Source organism: Paramacrobiotus metropolitanus, unplaced genomic scaffold, assembly GCF_019649055.1.
Source record: "Paramacrobiotus metropolitanus isolate TYO unplaced genomic scaffold, Prichtersi_v1.0 Parri_scaffold0000022, whole genome shotgun sequence".
NCBI classification, from domain to species: Eukaryota; Metazoa; Tardigrada; class Eutardigrada; order Parachela; family Macrobiotidae; genus Paramacrobiotus; species Paramacrobiotus metropolitanus.
This window is the reverse complement of record NW_026570242.1, coordinates 938723-954081: the sequence shown is the minus strand read 5'-3', so window position 1 is coordinate 954081 and position 15359 is coordinate 938723. Positions and strand designations below refer to the sequence as shown.

The following is a 15359-nucleotide window of genomic DNA, read 5'->3' as shown; positions in this document are numbered from 1 at the left end:
CTGCTGTGATCAAAGTAGGCGTGGTCAAACGTAATTTAAAATCGCCTAATTAGCCAGTACTGCACATATGCAAGTACATTAGGTTTTTTCACCAGGTCCATGTCACCGGCTCCCGCCTCCAAACAATTTCATTCTGTGCAAGAAGACAGAGTGATCCTTTCGTATAAAAACATTTTCTTCGGCCATGGTTGAGTGAGCGTGGTCAAACTAAAATTTCAGCGGCACACAAACAGCACTACGTATCGGGATTTGGTAATACCATATAATCAGTTTAGCGTGCAATGTCAGAGGTTGACATAAATATGTGTTATCAGTAGTCAGACCCTTTTCTCAAGTCAGACCCGTAAGAAAATATATTTATACCACAGGATCACTCTGTCTTCTTGCAAAAATGAAATTTTTTGGAGGCGGGAGCCGGTGAAATGACCCTGGTGAAAAAACCTAATGTACTTGCATATGTGCAGTACTGGCTAATTAGGCGATTTTAAATTACGTTTGACCACGCCTACTTTGATCACAGCAGCTGAAAATATTTTTTTAAATGTCCTACATATGTTTACTGGCTTCCTGCAAAAAAAAAGATTTTTTTGAAGGGGGAGGACCCCTGTGTGCCCTGGTGAGCAGACAATGCAGTACAAGGGCAGCAGTTTAGCCCGAAAATAATATCCGACAGGGCAAAAACAAATCAGACTAGCAAAACGATTTTCCGGCAAGTTTATAGAACGAACTGTTGAGAACTGCATTTTAGGCAGAATAAATGTTCAAGAACATATCATCATGAGATGTCAAATCGTCAATTATGTCCAAAGCAGTACTGAAAGTAGGAGAATTACATAACTTTGGCAAATTTGTATCCGATCCAGTGTCCGTATTCATTTGCGAAGATTGCGTAGTTATTAGCTTTTCCACAATCTCGTCAGCTTCCTCTACCGTAGGTTTACCGTCGAATGCCGGCAAGTCTGTTTCCGAAATTAGCCCGTCCGGCTCCAAGCTGTTTACTGTGGTATCGCTGTGGGCAGTAACCAAATTAGAATAATTGTTCTGCCGTAAAACAGAGACAACCGGTATTGATATCACGTAGCCTTCGTCCTCATCGACACCAATTGCCGGTGGACTCGCTTCCCGTTTCGGCGGTGGATCAGCCACCTCGTAGCTTTGAGCAAATATACTGGCAGACTTGGATTCGTTTGCTGGATTCTGAACCGAATGCAGACTCTTCCCGGAAACCTTCGAGTCATTCACGTCAGCCCCATCCTGCTCGCCCTCCTCCAGTAAGGCGGTAACTATGTCTGCTGCTGTCGCCAGTGAATCTCGTACAGGAAGACTGCTCTTGCTGCTAACTCCCACAAATGTTTCTGCGCTTGGCTTGTCCACTTCAAGCAAGCGTATCTGATGTTCTGATGATCGAGCAGCCAGAAAATCAGGCCTATCCCTTAAAGGTTTTGATTCGGAGAACTCAGGCGGAGAATGTTTGCCTTGGAAACTAGGTGAACTGCTGGGTTCCAACTTTGATCGCGATTTCGCAGGTACGTAGACTGCCTTTTGCATTCCATGATCGCTATGGGGAATCACAGTGGTCTCCACCACGACTTCACGTGACGCATGTTGTCCTCCGATGTTTTGTGGTGAGGCTGAGCTCTTGACCTTTGTTGGAGCACCTTCTGAAATCATGACACAAGCAGTGGTACTCGAGACACTCACAATTTCGTATACGTAATTTTAAACAGCAACATCTTTAACGCAACAAACTTTAATTAGGAAGTGCGAGAAATAATACTTTTACTGTCCGATATTGCTTAAGAAGTATCAGCCATATTAATCACGCTTTTGCTTGAAAAACTGCCAATTTTGTTACCTGTTAAGCTTGGAGTACCAAACGTCTCATGTTCCACAGGTTTCGCTTGATGTGGAAAAGCGATACAGTTTTTGTCCACTGTTTCTGTGCTGATTCGGGCAGTTGGTACCACAGGTTCTTGCGCAGCATTTGGGGCAAAGGAAATATGCCGGTGATTACTACCATGTTGACTGTTGGCGTTTGACTTTGACAGCGCTGATTTCATTATCCTTAACGATTTGCTATCCCCAGAGTTCTAGAAAAACATCTTGCATAAGCAGTAGTCAAGTGTATTAAAAGTTAATGAAAAACGCATTATAATTAAAAATCGATAGTCTGTATATACCGCTGATGACTTGTGTTGAACGTCCTGCTCGACAGTGCTAGAGACGGATTTGACTGGAACCGTTCTTTTTCCACTTGGAGGGCATTCATTACGAAGAGGGATCGCAGTATCGCTGCTAGGAGCCGTTCTGTTTAAAATGTCCTCCAGGATATTTCTTGCCAGGCGCTCAAAGCTCAACACAGACGTGCCACTGTTTTCGATATTTCCGCTTGGTGTTGTTTCGCCAGCCGAATCGCTCTCCATAATCTCGTTAGTAACCTCTTCAACCGAACGGTGTGCAGAGTGATCGCTGTCTGAAAAGCGTACGGGTAGTGCCACCTCCAACCGGTCACACGCGATGTGTTCCCCGTCAACCTTGGAATGATTAACTGCAGGAGCAGGTGCCGCCTTTTCAGGTGTATCTGGTAACATTATAATAATATTTTGTGGTATTGCGCCACCACTTAGGGCTTGCCCATGTTGATCGGTGTTCTTTGTTTTGCGAGTGCGTTCGGAAGGTAGTTTAGGCCGATTTTTCTCATGCAGGCGGCGATAGATGCTTTTCCACATGTCCACGTTATGATGTGTTCTCATGCGAATTTTTTCTTGCGTTTGCTCCGCTTTTTCATCTTCGTCGGCTTGACTTTTCATTCTTTTTTCCAAAGCAGTAGCTGCTTTCTTCTTTTTGTTATTGGTGAAAAGAATGACTTTTTGATAATGACGGCGCACCATGGCTTCGTGATCTTTTTTGCATAATAACTGCAGAAGCTTCAGTTGTCGGTTACTTTCCCTTTCTTGGGATATTTCGATATTCACTTTCCGCATGTACTGCAGAATTTCGATACGAACTTGCTTGGAAAGGTCATGGAGCTTACTCAGCTCGACTAACAGGGCATTGAATTCGTCGCCTTCTCGGTAACGGCTGTTCGCTTGTTCGTCCGTCACATCAGCGGCGTCTTTTTGAATATCCTGTGCGATTGAAGTCTTTTTTGGGTCGTGCAAAAACCCTAATAACATCACAAAAACTTTATGTGCGCGATGACTTTTATTTAAAAATTGACTTTCCTAGTGTTATATCAAAATTTAATGATGTTCTGCGAATGAATAATTTTATAACGGTATGTGTATTTCATAACGATGTGTTCTTAATGCCAGGTATACCATGCTTCAGCATGCGCTACGTGCGGGACTTACGCTCACCATCCTTACTAACCACGGATCGTGTCGCATAGTTCGTCTCGACGAGCCAGCGCTTGCTTCTTCAGTATTAGCTGGTGTTGGTACCTACAACATAGAACAGTTACGGCCGGATAAGGCTTCGGTAGTGCAATTAAAATACAAAATTCATTCCTTTTAATTGCGTTACTGGTACCAATACCGGAATAAATGTCGCCGCCACTGATTAAACTGTCGCAAGTTTGCTCTCACATTTCCATCGGGTGTGATCAGCTTTTGGTGTAACAGTATCTTTCTTCGATTAAAACAAAATATACGAAGAGCTGGATCGTGAAGGGGATGGTACTCCGTGTCGTACACGTGCACGTTTATGTCCCAAGTGTCAAACATGGCTCCTGTAAAGCATAAGCAGCAACAGTGCCGAAATTGTTAAGTAAGTCGAGGAAAAAATTCAGTGAGGGTAATTCGGTAATACTAATAACCTAGCCATTTGGGAACGTAGCCTTTGTTCATGGGACCGCAGTTCAGCGTCCATTTGTGCCAGCTGGGAAGCGGCAGTTTATTACGGTATTCCAAGGAGCGCCACAATGGCAATTCTGGTTGCGGCCATGCATCGGGGATTGATATGATTGATTGACCAGTTTCGGGAGGAATTATCGTCGTCTTAAACGGTTTCTGCTTCAGTCGCATCCACAGGCTTGTGGAACGCGCTTTTGTTTTCCGTGAGCTGTTTACCTTGGGCATGGTCTTTCCGCTTTCACCAAATAGAGCAAGGAGTACGTAATAAATGATTAGCCAGTCGAATTACATGATAACAGAAGGTACTCAGGTCTTACATAAACATACAGCACATGAAACTAAAATAAGAAATACAAAACATGGGTGAGTTGCCTGGAGGCTTCGTTTGTCATGTTTCGTGTTATGCAAGAAAGTACTTGTATGCAGCCATAAATATGCTTTGCCAATTTGTGTGCTACGAAATTTGCCTTGACCATGTGCCATTTTTCAACAATTATGTGACATCGCGTTCCCTGGTTTCTTTTACTTTTATACAGTGGAGTGTAATTAAATATTCCTTGTTCAAGTAAACAACCAACCCGATTCTCTTCAGCTATGTTTTGCTTTATCACTCTCTGTGATTCTTTGTTTTATCCTTGTCTTATATTGTCATTTTGTCATCCAGCAGTTTCGTGAATTTGTGAACTGCTTCATAGCGCTGGTTTATACCGCTTTAATCAGACTACATAATCGTAAAATATGAATCCTGCTCTTACAGTGCAAGTTCAGATACACTAACGAAAGAAGACCTGGCTGTTTTAACTCGAAAATACCTACAATAACACTGCAGCTTCTGCAACCAAGATTGTTATTTTTTCACACTTTTGCGAATTTCTCTTGTAGTCGTAGAATTAGAGAAAGGCAGACTATAGAAATGACTAATGACTGAAAACTCTCAAGAACAGCCGACGCAAGCAAGCAAGGCGAAAAGGTAGGACGCAAAGGTCGTACTACCGGCCATCGCAAAATGGTTTGTGCGTTGGTTTACCCCGGCGTCCGCCCAAACAAACGTATTGCTTACTTACAAACTTTTGCAACAAAATAATTTTCTACTCTAACTTACTTCCTCCCAGACTGCAATAAGCCAGCGGGCAGCTGGAATTTATCATCTCGTTACATTCACTAACTGTAACCAGAATCTTTGTTTCACTTTTACTCACGTTCGCATCAACTCGGGCACGTCAGCGAAACAAACTTACACACAAAGCTTACTTCAGATTTCATGCATTAGGATTTAGGACCTACCTTATCAGCTATGCCACCGATTTATAAAGATATACGAGAAGCCGCAAAATATACTGTAGTACAACAAAAACCAAGGCATAAGCGTCGTCCGAAAGCCGTCAGGCTGCGGCAGTGTTCGTTTACCCATTCTTAGAAGATGGATTTCAAATCCAACCGGACGGCCAATGTTGCCAAGGATAATCTTCTTTACTAACAGTCGAAAACGGGGAGACGTTTATGACAATTTGCTTTCTGTGCTATTATTGTACTAATACCGCCTCGAAGTGTACTGGTTTTATGCTCCGCTGATGTATCCGGCCGTTAGGGCCTGCGCCGAAATCTAATTCGATTTTTTCCTGGTTACCTGACTCACTTATAAATGTCGCAATTATGCCAATAAAACCCTCGATTGCATCCAGGGAACTACAATGTCTGCGGCCACTACGGATTTCGACAATGACTTCCTGGAGATTGCCCAAGGCACGCAATGGCGTGCCGTTCTCGAAGATGGACGTAGGGCTTTCATTGATCGATGGAAGAACAAGAACTCAGCCAGCCATCGGACGCTCAACGATTTCGACCGCATTAAAACACTGGGTGCCGGTTCGTTCGGGCGCGTTATACTGGTCAAGAGCAAGGACCGCGGAGAGTACTTGGCAATGAAAATCCTCGATAAAGAGAAAATTGTCAAAATGAAACAAGTGGAGCACACTATGAATGAGAAACAAGTCCTCTATTCCATCAGGTTTCCGTTTTGCGTGAACATGGCTTATCATTTTCAGGATAATGCCAATTTGTATATGTGTCTGGAGTTTATCAGTGGAGGAGAGCTGTTTTCACACTTACGCAATTTCGGAAAATTCCCCGAGCCACAAGCGAAATTTTACGCTGCCCAAGTGATAATGGGGTTTGAATATCTGCATTCCCTCGATCTGGTGTATCGAGATCTGAAACCTGAAAATTTACTTCTCGATAATCATGGCTATATACGCATAACGGATTTCGGATTTGCTAAGAGAATAAAATCAAGGACCTGGACGCTCTGTGGAACACCAGGTAACCTTTCCGGATACTGCATATTCTTTAACTTTGTAACGCAGTATATAGATTTCGACCGCTATAACAATTTATTATATATTAATTTTTTACTGCCAGTTTTATTATACACACCCAGGTTTCAGTGGTTTGTAAGTAATTTGTATGGCCCTAGATACAATATACAATACTAACAATGGATGTGTCCGTGTGTGTACTGTCTTGATATACGAGTAAAAACACTGAACGAATCGCAGCGCAATTTGGAGAAAATCGTTAAAAGGTGTTTTACTGTGACCTTTCTTAGATTACTTGGCGCCGGAAATAATCTTGAGCAAGGGCTACAACCGCGCAGTTGATTGGTGGGCGGTCGGAGTACTGATTTATGAGATGTCAGCTGGTCTTCCTCCTTTTATGTCGGATCAACCCATACAAACATACAACAAGATTGTCAGCGGGAAAGTAAAATATCCAACGCATTTCTCGCCCGACTTAAAAGATGTTGTGAAGAACATATTGCAAGTCGATGTCACAAAGCGCTTTGGCAATCTCAAGGGCGGAGCAAACGATATAAAAAACCATCCCTTCTTTGCTGAGACAGACTGGATGGCTTTATACGGGAAACGAATACCGGCTCCGTTTGTGCCTAAAACTAAGGGTCCAGGAGACGCTAGTAATTTCGATAAATATGATGAGGATCCCATTCCCAGTTCGCCGACTGATAAATATGCGCGGGAATTTGCTGATTTTTAATTTGTTGGAAATAAATTTTGTTGTTGTCTCTCGTGCGGTGCGGACTTCCACCGGAACCGTCCGCATCTAGACGGTTCCGGTTTGTACTCGAGTAGTCTAATGGGCATACTGCTCAGGGGAGGTCGTGGAAACGTGCACGTCATGCAGTCCTGCACGTGACCTCCCCACTGTGCTTCCACTGTGCAACTGGTACACCGCAGATTCTAGGTGATCTCGTTGGCTTGATTAAAGTCAATAAACTGAGTACACTAAAATTTTTATCCCAAATCCATGAGTAGAGTTCAAGGTAGTACAGCTAACGGAATCGATCGATGTATTTTAGCCGATAAATTAACAGTTTCGACACCGGGTGACTGGAATTTAACAGCGTAGAATACAACAACAAAAAGGCAGTACGGGAAAGCTTTATTGAGTTACAAACAAACAAGTGCACCGCAACTACAAAAACAACTAGTCAATTACATAGTAAGTTTTACGCCACAGCCGACATTAATAATAACTTGCCCGTAAATGGCCAGTGGCCGCCAATAATGGCCTGGCTATCGAACGCAAAGTTGACTGCTGCCTGAAACGCCACCCGCCACTAGCAGCTAGTTACAGTATATTATCGATTCCTGATTGTGAAGAGTGAAAATGACTGTAGTCACGGTCGGAGTTGGACTTCTGTCTTTTACGAGTACTTAAACTGTATTTTGTTTCATTTTTATCTTGTGACAAGATTCTTGTCACAAGAAATTTACGCCAATGAGTTCCTAGTGCAACCATAAAACTGTATGTAAACCAAGATACTGAAAAGTTGTCCATCCAACAAGTCCGGACCTACATGCTTCAGCAATTAAATTTGCAGTTCTCAATCGAATAATTAATAATTTCATGATCATTATTTCTTTGGATTATCATCAATGTTTCCACATCATCGTGGCAAACCTCCGTGGCTGATCATTTCAAATATCCTACATCTGAAAATATGGAAGCTCACTATACTTCTCGCCGTGGCAGTTTTGACGATTTACTGTGCCGTTTTCCTTTTCACCGCCTATCCCCCGTCTGGCAACCCCAACGAAGGCAGTCTGCCCATCGAGCTCGTTTATTCACGGCGTCCCCCCAGCAAGATGCCACCCGCACGGAATCCCCGCCTCATTGGCGTTGATAGACAAAATATCCCCCATTATAAATCATCATTCCGCACGAGGACATTCCGTTGTATCGGCTCCAAGGAGGAACTGCCCGTGGAGCGCGTCAACGACGATTACTGTGATTGCTCTGATGGGAGTGATGAGCCTGCCACGTCGGCCTGCAGCTATACCGTCAAGCAGATGTATTTCTTCTGCACCACGACTGTACCAGGGACGAGGCGGAAGGTTCCCAGTGCATGGGTAGGAGATGGGATCTGTGATTGCTGTGATGGGTCGGATGAGTGGGCGCGGAGCGATGTTCGTTGCATGGATCGCTGCGGGAAAGGATTGGGTTAGGAGGGGATCGGAAACTGGGCGGCTGGCGTAACCGCAGGATGGCTGCGAATCAGTTATGTTTAGCACTCATACTTCTGGGAATTTAACTTAATCCATTTTGTTGCTTCTTTTCTTACTTGTTGGGTAGTTTTGCTTTTTAGTTACTGCTGATTTGCAAATGATTTTTAACTGTGTAGGAATCCGTGAGTGGTGACTCCGTGTCTCCTGATGTTGATTTTGGTTTTCCATGGTTCTTCTTGTCGTCTTCTGTAAGGGAAACATAGTCAAGAAAAAATACAGAAATAATGAAATTTGCCATGGTTTGTTCAAATGCCTTAACCTTATCAAAATTTGGACGTGGCTTGTGGGCATGTTCATAAATTGTTGTGACCGGTGCACGGGTACATTAGTCTTACGTGATAATTATGGTTGTATCGTCGCTTGTGATTTTTCCTTTAAACGGGATTTTAAACTATTGCAAAACACGTTCGTTGCTACATTTTTTATTTGAAGATAAAACTTAATGTTCTGTTTAATACAGAGAAATGGAACTTTATTTTACCAATTTAAAACTTGAATTTTAACTATCAAGTAGTGTACCAGCGCCTGCAACTGTTGTTAAATTTAATTGAGTGGGATATTGCCAATAATGGTCAATTATTTGCCAAAAGCCAGTTCCGGTAATAAATAATAAGACTGATCGGGTAGAAAGTTAGAAACTAAATGAAATAATTAAAAATTCGTAGATATAATTCATTTATTTAAAACGATTATAATAGGATTCAATTTAAAAATGCTGTTACAGTCATGAATTAATTATGTATGCCGGAATTTTGACTGCTGGATGGTAACAGCGACCAAACGTATGTATTCATAAAGTATAGTTACAGACATCATACAGTATACATAAATTTAACTGTTTACATATATGAATACAAATATCTAACTATACGTATGGTCAACCTACTCGTACGTATATGAATGCCTCCTATTCATATGGATGCATACGTTGTGCGAATACTTACATATAATATCTGTATACAGCTATTAAAATTAATATCTATATAAATACTTAAATTAATATCTTATTAACTTTACACGTTGATACCATTTGTACAGATACTGTGCTCGTACTAACGGTAATAATCGTATTTGCATCCTCGCATGGAGGGAATTGCAAAATAATTTCGGACCTAATAAATAGGTTTTTGCCGAATTATCTGGAGTCCACATCATCCACAGATAGGTCGGGGAGAAACAATTGCCGATTACTTCTTTTTCTTATCGGCTTTAGCCGCTTTGGACTTTTTCTGTCTATCTTCTGAGCCGTGCTTCGCATCATCCCCATCACCACCCTGAGGTTCCACCGTCTTTTGCCGGCTCTCTTCAAGTTTCTTTAGCTCTGTGTTTTCGGCTTGAAGTTTGGTCAGATTTTCCTCCTGATTCTGAATCTGTTCTTCCAACGCCTTAATCTTGGTCGTTGTCTGTTCTTGTCCACCTTGCTTTTGATTTAGGATCTTCGCCAACGCATCCATAGCTTGCGCTGGTGGTACGCCCTCCGCGTACAATTTCGCCGTATGCTGGATTATCTCGAGAATCCCATCAACGCTACCGTTTTCCATAAGTTGCAGTGCATAGTCTTCGTGCTTTAACGGAGGCGAATCGTTTAAAGGGCTACCGGCGTTGAGAGGGGAAAGAAGCGTGTCTGGAAGAATCCCAGGGCCCGGAGCGGAGTTGACGGGCGTGGCTGCGCTCATTCGTTGCACCTGAGCGGCGAGACCGGTACCATCAATTGCAGATTGGTTAGTTTCTGCGTGAGCCTCGTTGAGTTTTCGACGAGAGGTGTTTGTGGTCGGGGGAGGCATGACCCTTTGCTGAAATTTTTACAACCAGAAAGAAAATAATTGCTTACCCAGTAACTGTCAACTGCAAACATAAATTTCTGGAAAATGTAAGTACACAATGTTGATATCGGAAGTAAAATACTTGAAAGTAGCGTATTAACGCGAATTGACAATTGGCGCACTAATATTTATTATGTAGCACGTGTTAGCACAAGTACTTACTAGTCTTATGGTTAGGTTAGTACTGTGATATATTATACTACTGTAAACTGTGTGTATCACATGCGCTTTAATCCGCGGTGTTTTGTTCCAGATTTGGGAAAAATATGCGCGTACAGTCAGTGCAGTACGAGTACTAAACATGGGTTGTTTAATTAAGTAACTCATTACAGAAAAACGGGACATTTTCCCTTCGGACGAATTTTGAGACGTGTTTTTTTTGATGAATTTTTCTCGCTGATTATTAATGCCTTGTTCGAAGGACAATGAATGCAGCTACAAGTGATAAGTACGTCCAACCACTTCAGGATTATGAGCTAAAAAAACTGCAACGAGAATCAGCTGTTCGCAAATCGCAGGATGAAAAGATAAAGCGGTCGCTGGACAAAACCGAAGACGTTTTCAAAAAGGAGCAGGATGCTCTGTTTGCTTCTCAGGAAAAACGCCGTCAGGCACAACTTTCTCGTCAAGAGAAGTTATTAAAGTCCCGTCGAAAATCGGATGCAAAACAACAGAAGGAAGAATCCGCGCCCGAGAAGCAAAAGAAAAAGTCAAGCGAAGTAAAGGGGAAAAGACGGGACAGTAAGCAAAACGAAAAGGGAGAATCAAGCAAGAGCAAGGAACAGGTAAAACTCAGGAAAAAAAGAGGAAAAAATCGTAAAGATCCATTAGCTTTTGCTGATGTAGAGCCACGAAAATCAACATTACTGCCACCTCGACAAAGCGAGGCATCTCAAACTGACGGCGATCCAAGCGATCGCCAAGAAGATGACCGGAAGCGTCGCAAAGGCCGTTTAATTGCCGAAGTAAAAGATCTAACGCTCGTCATCTCGGGTTTGTTAGACCAAGTGCAAGCCAAGCGAGAAAATGTTATGTACTTGGAACTCTCCAACGCTAACTTGTGCAAGCAGATTGATTTCCATCGCGATGTCGTGGAGAAGCTGGAGAATGACCTGGCAGCAGTTGAAAAGGATTACACAAAGGCTGATAAACAGTTTCAGAAAGGTCAACGCAAGTCCGTTGTGGACAAGTACTACTTGAAGAAAAACCAAGAACTGCAAGAGCATATTATTGAAAGCAACATCGATTTGTTTGTGGATTTAACGGTGAACGACGAAGTCCTTCCGAATGTATATCGGAAGCTGCGAGCAGAACGGATGCAAGAGCAGTTGCATTGCATTGAACACCTTCGCGAACGCATTTTACGCAAGCGGTAAGGTACTTTCACTGAAAAAAGCGATTACTGTTAGCAACTCACCATCAGCGTAGCAACGTTCTCTACGGCCGGTAAACTTTGCATAAACTTTTCTTACAGGTGCGAATTAATGAGAGTACAAGATTCAGTAGCGGAGGAGGAAGGACGCTCCGACAATATTTGCAAAAAATCGGAAGATGTGCAGCGGAAGATCGAAGACATGGGATATTCAGATCACGAAGCGGAGACAATCTCCAAGCTGCGATCGGTGGCGTATTGCCTGGGTTATGTGCAGTACCAAATGGATATCTTGACAAAAGAAGCCGCCTACACGAAGGAACTCATCACCAGCAAACGCAATGAATTCGCTAATCAGCTGCGCTTCCGCGCCATGGTGCTTGGTGATAAAGTTCAGGCTCTGCAGGATGCAGTGGCCACTGCGCTGCATTCTGTGTTTCCGAGAGGTGCAGAAAAGGCCGCGAAAGTCTCCAAGTGTGTGAGACCACGGGCTTTACCGGATGAGCGTAAAGACTGGATTCTGAACCAAGTAGCGTTATGTCAGACACAAAAACAAATTACTAAAGTCGAGTACGAAAATGTATCCTTGGATGCTAAATTGCTTAATGCTAGAATGCATGGGAAATTGTCAAGACTTAAGACGCGTTTACTGTTCACTTTGGAAAAACAAAGACAAGTGCTTAGCGCCACACGGTGTGATGCTGCTAAGCAGACCGAAGATGTCTTATTTGCTCCAACCTGTGCTATACGAATCGACGATTGAAAAGTGAAACATGAAAATGCGCAACATGGAAATGTGCAAAATGTAACATTTTACAAATATATACGAGTATAGTTCGTATGAATTGTCCGATCTGCATTATTCATTTCGTTTCTCAAAACTCGGTTTATATAAGGGTATTCAAAACTGGGCTTCGCATGTCGGAAGGTGCAACTGGACAATGGTCTAAATCACAGCTAAGAATTGTTTTAAGTAATTGTAAATTCTCATTGCATCGAATACTGTTAAATTCTGTGAAAAAACAATATTACTATAGTTTTTAAAAGCTTCTGAACACATGCCGTGTAGAGGCTAATTAAACACCGAAAAGAACTAACATCACATACAGCACGGATAAAAGCAAAATGTCTGCGCCCCGGCCCTCATTAACTTTATAAAAGCACTCGCTTGATCAAAGCCGTGTATAAATTTTGAAAATCAAGCCGTAATGGAATCAATACAATGCAAGATAAAAGTTAAAATTGTGTTATCGCTGTTATACTTTGCAAACTAAGCTAGGAAGGAGACATTAGCTGGAAAAAATGTCTTATTCTGATTCTTCGGCACCCTTGTCCAGTTGGCTTCCAAGCTTGTCTTTATGGTCAGCACTATGGATTATATGCCAACCAGCAACACACAATGCCGCAACAACTATCTGCAAACAGATCTGTTAGTGTCTGTCGAACAACTGCAATTTTCCGTATGAATTTTTACTGTTAACAAACGAAGCTAAATATAGTACCACACTTGCAAGATTTCTCTACATAAATACAGTAACTCACCAAAGACACTGCTGCAATAGCGGCGATCATTCCAGCGGACATTCCGCCAGTATCTGTGTAAAAACTGGTCAGGCTATCATTTAATGCCATTTGCACATAACGTAGCGGTTATGTGTACCGGCTACTGACAATGGAAAAGTTGCTAAAATATTCTTCCAAAGCGGTGTTTAGAGAAATTCGAGCTGTAGCCTAAAAGGAAAGAAGAAAGAGAAAGAAGAAGGAAAGAGAAGTTACCGGGATTTTGGGATGACGTAACATTCCCAGTTACTCCACGCCCTGATCCTTGAAAACAGCAAAGAGCATGCGAAAACCTAGCTGGAAAATAGCGGTTACTATACCTTTATGCTGGGTGAGATTACCCGATCCCACGGCGCCAGCCCCTCTTCGTTGATACTCTCCCATTTGTAATGCTTTAACTTTCCATAAAACAAAATATTATGATCTCGAGTTGTTTTTCTTTTGAAAGATTAAGTCAGTACGGATGCAAGGGACACACCTAAGCCGGATAAGCTTCCGTCATTGTGGCTCTCATTGCGCGTATCACCACCAGCGGCGTTGTTCGCATTTCCAGATGGATCATCATTACTATCCACATTGTAGACTGATGACTGACCGCGCTTGGACCCTGCAGCCGAACCTCTTGTTGAATCGTCAGCAATGATTCTGTACGATATGTACATACAACAAAATCAAATTTCACCTTAACTACCTGAGGCCGAAGCATCATCACCAGATCCCGGGCCTTTTTCCGCAGCTGAAACTTGACTGGTTATTACAAAAGGTTTTACCGTGGTAGACACATCTGTGAATTATCGAATATTTTTCCAATAAGTTGGGCAGTATGAAATTACTAATATTAATTGTAGTTTATTACTGCAAAATCAATGGCTAGTATTGGCTACCTTACCGGACGAATTCAAAAGCCTTTCGGGCAAAGGATTTGGTGGATGATAGTTAAAGGCTTGTGGTTGAATCCGACTAAGACCCTGCAGAAGCGTAATATTTTTCGATATTAAATATATTTTGGCAACGCGCCGGACAAAACATCTTGTTCCTTACACCGTCCGGCTGTCTAACTGATCCGCCAAAAATATCATACGAAAAACCATCGCAGTAGTCACCGCTACAAACGCACACCCATATTCCCGTAGCCAGCAAGAAACACTTGAGGACGTTGTCAAGTTTCCAGCCATAACCATTTTTGATGTCGGCACATCGCCTCAAAGCTGCCACTATATTAAGCGTTGAAACACGTTAAAATATTTTGCGCTGATTTACACTAAAGACGGTAGCAAACCTTACTGCCAAAATAATGGACCATCTCACAATATGATACATAATACAATGACATATGTGCCGGCCGGTGCTGCGAAAAGAAAAAAAATCAGCGCTTTTGTTAGTAAATGAAGTATGCAGAAATCAGCCATACAAACTTACCTGCACTAGCGCATGGGACAATGTCTGGAGTGGAGTTCATGACATGGTACTGTTAAGTGTTAACACATCCAGCTGAAGAAACCCGACCAATATAGTGCCAATGATTCTGATATTCTTTATTCGCGCAAATATCGCCAAATCGTTTGAAATCCCGCTGTTAACTTTGCGGAATCTTTACAAAACAAACAGATACAGGGCAACCGTACGATAATAATCTGGCATGCATATCATGTCGTCAATACGAAATTGAAGGCTGGTTTACCGTAACTAACTTTATTAATAGATCAGTCATCATAAATAAATCAGATCAATTAACTGTCCAGTTGTTTTTGCAATTTCGTTTAATGCCTTGCAATATTGCATTCAATATGGGATATAATCCAACCAGCTACAAGGATTTACTTAAATACAGTGAGGGAAAACAGTTCTCAACAGGTGATTATAATAATGCAGCATAATAAATATCACCATGTATTTTTTATTATTACATTATTCGACTGGCATATGCAATGAATTAATAGAGCCCACGTTAATTTTTTTGCAATTTTGAACAATCCGTACTGCATAGTAATTTGCTCAGTCATTCAAATATCTATCTGGAAAAAGACTTCCGCTAGCCTAATCTGTGCAATTTTTCACACAATCATTGCCTAATGCTATGACCTTTTGCGCTCAATAATCAACAACCGCTGCTTTCCTTAGCGTATTTGTGCACTTTAGTTTCACGTCGGCCCTGCTGGGCAACAAC

At 42.2% G+C, this 15359-nt stretch overlaps 5 protein-coding genes across 18 annotated transcripts; 3 read left to right on the top strand and 2 right to left on the bottom strand.

Moving 5' to 3' along the window:
* Positions 1–549: 549 nt before the first annotated feature.
* Positions 550–4237, bottom strand: LOC129586973 (uncharacterized). 2 transcript variants are annotated; one of them, XM_055480540.1, is made up of 6 exons: positions 3818–4237; positions 3538–3730; positions 3373–3443; positions 2181–3166; positions 1856–2090; positions 550–1658 (listed from the first exon to the last, which is right to left on the bottom strand). In XM_055480540.1, the coding sequence occupies exons 1-6, from the start codon at positions 4077–4079 to the stop codon at positions 745–747; spliced, it is 2661 nt and encodes an 886-aa protein (XP_055336515.1). In that variant the 5' UTR covers positions 4080–4237; the 3' UTR covers positions 550–744. The 2 variants fall into 2 exon arrangements, with proteins under 2 accessions (XP_055336515.1, XP_055336514.1); XM_055480539.1 differs by having other exon boundaries at positions 552–1661; positions 3818–4235.
* Positions 4238–5176: 939 nt separating this feature from the next.
* LOC129586975 (cAMP-dependent protein kinase catalytic subunit 1-like) lies at positions 5177–6932 on the top strand. Its single transcript, XM_055480541.1, has 2 exons — positions 5177–6173; positions 6460–6932. The coding sequence occupies exons 1-2, from the start codon at positions 5546–5548 to the stop codon at positions 6903–6905; spliced, it is 1074 nt and encodes a 357-aa protein (XP_055336516.1). The 5' UTR covers positions 5177–5545; the 3' UTR covers positions 6906–6932.
* Positions 6933–7553: 621 nt separating this feature from the next.
* On the top strand, positions 7554–8744 carry LOC129586930 (glucosidase 2 subunit beta-like). The gene has a single exon (XM_055480454.1). The coding sequence runs from the start codon at positions 7808–7810 to the stop codon at positions 8375–8377; it is 570 nt and encodes a 189-aa protein (XP_055336429.1). The 5' UTR covers positions 7554–7807; the 3' UTR covers positions 8378–8744.
* Positions 8745–10102: 1358 nt separating this feature from the next.
* LOC129586858 (uncharacterized) lies at positions 10103–12395 on the top strand. The gene is made up of 2 exons (XM_055480323.1): positions 10103–11632; positions 11735–12395. Exons 1-2 carry the CDS (start codon positions 10686–10688, stop codon positions 12393–12395), a joined length of 1608 nt encoding a protein of 535 aa, XP_055336298.1. The 5' UTR covers positions 10103–10685.
* Positions 12396–12549: 154 nt separating this feature from the next.
* Positions 12550–15280, bottom strand: LOC129586928 (uncharacterized). 13 transcript variants are annotated; one of them, XM_055480446.1, is made up of 11 exons: positions 14874–15280; positions 14612–14783; positions 14477–14540; positions 14234–14406; positions 14082–14160; positions 13884–13928; positions 13671–13799; positions 13513–13584; positions 13409–13456; positions 13175–13227; positions 12550–13047 (listed from the first exon to the last, which is right to left on the bottom strand). In XM_055480446.1, the coding sequence occupies exons 3-11, from the start codon at positions 14523–14525 to the stop codon at positions 12940–12942; spliced, it is 756 nt and encodes a 251-aa protein (XP_055336421.1). In that variant the 5' UTR covers positions 14526–14540; positions 14612–14783; positions 14874–15280; the 3' UTR covers positions 12550–12939. The 13 variants fall into 13 exon arrangements, 11 of the variants coding, with proteins under 11 accessions (XP_055336421.1, XP_055336427.1, XP_055336423.1 ...); XM_055480452.1 differs by having other exon boundaries at positions 12551–13043; positions 13175–13238; positions 13513–13590; XM_055480449.1 differs by having other exon boundaries at positions 12552–13043; positions 13513–13590.
* Between the last annotated feature and the right edge of the window lie 79 nt (positions 15281–15359).

Bases quoted from the DNA above. Each gene is read 5' to 3' on its own strand.
- LOC129586973 (XM_055480539.1), bottom strand. From the start codon at position 4,079: ATGCCCAAGGTAAACAGCTCACGGAAAACAAAAGCGCGTTCCACAAGC. The intron at 3,167-3,372 runs GTTAGTAAGGAT...TGATGTTATTAG, and splicing joins ACTATGCGACACGATCCGTG to GGTTTTTGCACGACCCAAAA. The intron at 1,662-1,855 runs GTAACAAAATTG...TCATGATTTCAG, and splicing joins TGGTACTCCAAGCTTAACAG to AAGGTGCTCCAACAAAGGTC.
- LOC129586975 (XM_055480541.1), top strand. From the start codon at position 5,546: ATGTCTGCGGCCACTACGGATTTCGACAATGACTTCCTGGAGATTGCC. The intron at 6,174-6,459 runs GTAACCTTTCCG...GACCTTTCTTAG, and splicing joins GACGCTCTGTGGAACACCAG to ATTACTTGGCGCCGGAAATA.
- LOC129586930 (XM_055480454.1), top strand. From the start codon at position 7,808: ATGTTTCCACATCATCGTGGCAAACCTCCGTGGCTGATCATTTCAAAT.
- LOC129586858 (XM_055480323.1), top strand. From the start codon at position 10,686: ATGAATGCAGCTACAAGTGATAAGTACGTCCAACCACTTCAGGATTAT. The intron at 11,633-11,734 runs GTAAGGTACTTT...CTTTTCTTACAG, and splicing joins GAACGCATTTTACGCAAGCG to GTGCGAATTAATGAGAGTAC.
- LOC129586928 (XM_055480443.1), bottom strand. From the start codon at position 14,525: ATGTCATTGTATTATGTATCATATTGTGAGATGGTCCATTATTTTGGC. The intron at 14,407-14,476 runs GTAAGGTTTGCT...CGCTTAATATAG, and splicing joins GATGGTCCATTATTTTGGCA to TGGCAGCTTTGAGGCGATGT. The intron at 14,161-14,233 runs GTAAGGAACAAG...ACGCTTCTGCAG, and splicing joins CAGTTAGACAGCCGGACGGT to GGTCTTAGTCGGATTCAACC.